The sequence below is a fragment of the Halichoeres trimaculatus genome, unplaced genomic scaffold (assembly GCF_033239565.1).
Source record: "Halichoeres trimaculatus isolate MK-OKI-2021-1 unplaced genomic scaffold, fHalTri1.1 fHalTri1_scaffold_12, whole genome shotgun sequence".
In the NCBI taxonomy this organism is placed as follows: Eukaryota; Metazoa; Chordata; class Actinopteri; order Labriformes; family Labridae; genus Halichoeres; species Halichoeres trimaculatus.
Window position 1 is genome coordinate 4944108 of NW_027437190.1, and position 4989 is coordinate 4949096.

Here is a 4989-nt window from a genome sequence, read left to right on the forward strand (position 1 = left end):
TACTTCTTTACTTTTTTTAAGGCAGTTCAAAAGGTTTCTACCCTCTGGGTGTATTTCAGTGCATACCTGCAGGAGGCACATATATAAATGAGCTTCAGAGTACACTGGCAGTCCTGTTTTTCCCTCCTGATCGGGCACAACCTGAGCAGTAAGTCTTTGACCACAGTATGATATTCAAGGTGTATTGCTTATTATTGAACAAATACAACAGCAGTTTTCCGAAAGCTTTACAAGTATTTAACAAAATGCTATTTATTTGAAACCTTGTTGAAGTTTTAGGAAATTTAGTTTCTTTAAGTAGATGAAAACATGAAGTTTTTGTGCTCAAAAATCAGAACTCCTTTTTGAAATTATTTTAATTATTCTTTGACAACTGGAAAGTTACCATCGGTACTAAGAAGAACCAAACTTTGATATTTTTCAGGTTGTTTTATAGGCAATAGGAAGCTGTCATGGTGTCAACAGGCTGGACTTTTAAACTTTTAAACTGAAGTGAACCAAACACACTCCAACGAAGCTAAAACATTCAGCTCACCTGAAGGCAAGTAAAATGTTTTTATCATAAAACAGAGAAATGTTTGTAAGACAGTTAACTGTTAACTGTACTATAAACAGACATTCAAGCTGCAGATTTTTAGGATTTCAAAGAAACAAAACTTTCAAATCAAAAATAAGTTTTACAAAAAACATTTACTTTACATGCATTAATTCATCTTTTGATGACCGATAATACTACTCTACAAAAAAGAAAACACTGATACCACGCCTTTTTCTTTGGAGCCTGATCAAATGGAAGTTTTGTGCTTAAGATGTTATTGTTTTTCAGAAGAATTCTCTGATTAGTGATGTCTTCTGAATAACCATAAAATGTTAAAAGTAAAAAGTGGTAAAGAAGATTATTTCGAGGACTATTTGAAGACATAAAGTTATCTATCATTAAATAAAGACAACTTTCCAAATATATTCAACATTAAATATTTTGACTTTTATATCATGCAAATTATCTGTATTGACTTTTAAGAATCAAAATAAATATCGCAAGTAATAAGAGATATTAAAATATCTCTCATGTGTTGGCTTTAATATCTAAGGCCAATTTTTTTTTTTTTTTTGGCAATTTTGATTTAATAAACTTAAATGGAAAAAAATAAAATTACCCCAACTTTTTGATTTTATTATTTTTGATTTTTTGATTAAAATAATTTTTGTTAAATGTCTTTCAAAATTAACTATTGCAATGAAAAAAATGAGGTTGATAATGTTTTGTCAAGCTTCCAAATACCGAAATCAATCTTTTTTGATCTTGTGGCATTAAAAACACTGCACTCATATTTATATATTACTGAAAAAAGTTTTTTTTTTAACTGCTTGGTAATGTTCATTGAAAAGTGATTCATATTCATATTAAATCTGTGTTCATTCTATAAACTGACAGCGTATTAGACATTTCTGAAAAACAAAGTTTAACATTGTGACCACACTTCCTGCCGGGTTCCTGCTCACTCTGACACCTGTACTGTAGTCTAATTGTTGCAGTTTATAATTTTTTGAGTGCAGGCTGAAAGCAAAGCAGAGCTGTAACCATTCTTGATCTTCCATGTTTTTGATTTCCTGTTTGAACCAGGTATTTGTTGTTTTTAGGTTGAGGTGTTTTTTATTTTACAGTTGTCCTGCAAAAAAAAAATTTCTTTTGCCATTTTTTGCTGAAAAATGCACTTTTCATGATCTAGTTACTTAAAGGCACAACTAGGGACAAGAGTTGGAAATCAGCACTTGCTATAAACTCTGTGCAGTACATCAGATTCATGCTTTGTGGTGAACTATGTTTAACTGCATCGTCCTGATCAAATAAATGAATTTAAATCATGATACTTTTGTTCAGTTTTCTGGATCAATAAACAGAAGAAAAAAACACTGGAGGTCTAACACAACACAAAATGTGATGTCTTGACCATCACATTATGATGGTCAAGACACACCAGCTTATTTCAGTTATAAACCAAAATGAGCTTCAACTTAAAAGGAATTTTGCAAAAAGCTAACTCTAATTATGTTCCAAAAAAGAAAAAGAAAATAATATAAAAAGAAGCCAATTTAGTTGTGTGGCTCTGTATAGTTTGCTCCATTTTTGCTGATTCATAACAGATGCGATACAATTTCAGTTTATGCACACTTTACTTCCTTGAGCATGCTAGCACAAAAGTAGAACTTCAGATCACCTTAAAAAGAAAACAAAGAAAAAATGTTCTTTCAACTGCTTTCATCAAGGGACAATTACTGTTCTGACCATGTTACTTTGACAGCTGTATTTTAGAAACTTACAGATCTGTCAGATAACTTATAAAGAGCTGATTAATTCATATCTGTGTGATGTTTCTGTTTGTGTTATTGTCTCATTGTTTTGCATTGTATTCAACACTGTCCTCTTTTGGTTTTAAGGAGTTTTACGACACTAATCTGACTCATAAGCAGCTTTTGGAAGTCACCGTGAACCAAAATCAGACCAAGAAGACAGGTTTGTGATTTTTCACCTCTGCAACCTTTTAATAGTTACAATACTTTTGGAGAATAATGAGTTCTTTACTGGGATGGGGAAGACAGTGCTGCTATCCTAAAGAAAGTTTAAACAAATCATTTCCATTTCAGTTTTCTTGAAGAATCCGTTTCTTGTCTATGAGAAAAAAAATCTTGAAGAGTTTTATTTTCACTATCCTCTACAAAGCAACAACCAACAAAAAGATGAAGTGGTTCCTGTGTTTCACTGTTTGCAGATTCAGATCTCAACAAGAACAGAGAAAACAGAGGAGCGTCCACCGTCAAGCTGCTTGAACTGTAAACACAAAACCAAGACGTTTTAAATAGAGGACTGGATAACTTCATCATGTTCTCCAAACTGAAAGCAGTTCTGGGGTTTCAGAATCCAGAAGAGCAGCTGGTGAAAAAAGAAGGGCCTCTCTCTGTGTACAAAATCCCTCTGACAGAGGAAAAGATAACTGTTGATGGCTTTAAGTTTTTCAGTTTTGGGAAAGAGTCCCATAGACCACATAAAACCATCATGCTTCTTGGGGCAACAGGGGCAGGAAAATCCACGCTCATTAACTGGATTGTTAACTATGTTCTGGGAGTTAACTGGGAAAGTTCAGATCGGTTTAAGTTGATCCATGAAAACATATCAACATCACAAGCTGAAAGCCAAACCTCAGAGGTTTCTGTGTACAAACTCAACCACCAGGAAGGCTTTAAAGTAGAGTACTCAGTGACCATTGTTGACACTCCAGGTTTTGGAGATACCAGAGGCATCGAGCGAGACAGAGAGATCGTAGAGCAGCTGCGAACTCTCTTTTCCTCTGAACATGGTGTCAGAGAGATTGATTCTGTGTGTTTTGTGGCTAAGTCATCTTCAGCTAGACTCACACCATCACAGAAATACGTGTTTGATTCAGTGCTCTCAATCTTTGGCCAAGACATCGCAGAAAACATCAGGATTATGGTGACGTTTGCAGACGGCCGGAGTCCACCAGTTCTCGATGCGATCAATGCTGCAGACGTCCCCTGTCCTAAAACAACAGGCGGGCAGCCAGTTCACTTCAAGTTCAATAACTCAGCATTGTTTGTCAACAATGCATCAGCTGTAGCAGACAGCACGAGTGATGATGATGATGAGGAGGGAAGCTTTGATCAGATGTTTTGGAACATGGGAACTAAAAACATGAGGAAGTTCTTCAATGCTTTGAATCTCATTCAGACCAAAAGCTTGACCATGACAAAGGAGGTCCTCCAAGAAAGACGTCAGCTGGAAGTCTTAGTTGAAGGGATACAGAAGCAGGTCATCAATGGGTTAGCCAAGCTCGAGGAGATAAAAGAGACAGGTGAGAAACTGAAAGAGTTCGAGGCAGAGATCAGTAGAAATGAGAACTTTGAGATCAAAATCACCGTCAGAAAGCCTTGTCAGGTAGACATCTCTGGTACAGGGCTATTCCTCACCAACTGTCAGCGGTGTCACTTCACCTGCCATGATAACTGCAGCTACGCAGATGATAAAGATAAATACAGATGTGTTTCCATGGGACCAGATGGCTACTGCAATGTGTGTCCAGAGAAATGTATCTGGAATATACATTATAATCAGAAGTACAAATGGGAATACAAGGACGTAACTGAAGTAAAAACCATTGAAGGGCTGAAAAAGAAGCATGACATAGCTAAAGAGGCCAAGTCACCTGTGGAGGCTCTGATTGGGAAACTGAAGGCTGAATATGATGCTGTGCAGGCTGAGGTGGAGAAGCTGATAGAGCAATCCACAAAGAGTCTAAACAGACTTAAAGAGATCGCACTCAGGCCCAATCCTCTCTCCACTGCTGAGTACATCGACATTCTGATCGAAGGAGAGAAAAACGATGCCAAACCAGGCTGGAAGAAGCGAGTTCAGTCCCTGACAGATATGAAAACAAAAGCTCAGACCATGGCTAGAGTAGAGAGAGGAGAGAAACTTCTGTAGAGGAGTCCATAGATGCTAATCCTGCTGAGAGATTATAATCTGTGGCAAAATTAAACTGGTCAGAACCAGCCCAGAAGGTGCCAACTTCCTTCTTATACAGTGGATTTGAGCATTTGTGCTTATTTTGAGTTTCTGGCTCTGGAGGACAAAAAATGGGGTGTGGCTGGGAGGGCTTTGCTGTCATTGATCAGGTTGCACTGCACATTTCTGATGCTCAGTCAATCCGGTGGTTAGTTCACGTGCACCTGGTTTCTCTTTGCTTTTTGAATCGCCAGTCATTTTAACCTGTGCCAACTGAAATCACTTTAAGTCAGAGGCTTTAATGTTTAGAACTGTTGTTTACCTACTATTGTGAATCTAAGCTGTTAATCAAAATATGTTATTTGACTTCTCTTTCCTTTGAATGATGTTGTATTCACAACAGAGCAGAAGGACTAATATATAATCTAAATCTGTGACTGCATTCAAGGCCGCCTGTGTGTCTTTTAAAA

At 36.8% G+C, this 4989-nt stretch overlaps 1 protein-coding gene across 1 annotated transcript; it reads left to right on the forward strand.

Moving 5' to 3' along the window:
• Positions 1-1428: 1428 nt before the first annotated feature.
• On the forward strand, positions 1429-4541 carry LOC141801171 (uncharacterized). Its single transcript, XM_074684125.1, has one exon. It carries the CDS (start codon positions 2882-2884, stop codon positions 4496-4498), a length of 1617 nt encoding a protein of 538 aa, XP_074540226.1. The 5' UTR covers positions 1429-2881; the 3' UTR covers positions 4499-4541.
• The last annotated feature ends 448 nt before the right edge of the window (positions 4542-4989 follow it).

Bases quoted from the DNA above. Each gene is read 5' to 3' on its own strand.
- LOC141801171 (XM_074684125.1), top strand. From the start codon at position 2,882: ATGTTCTCCAAACTGAAAGCAGTTCTGGGGTTTCAGAATCCAGAAGAG.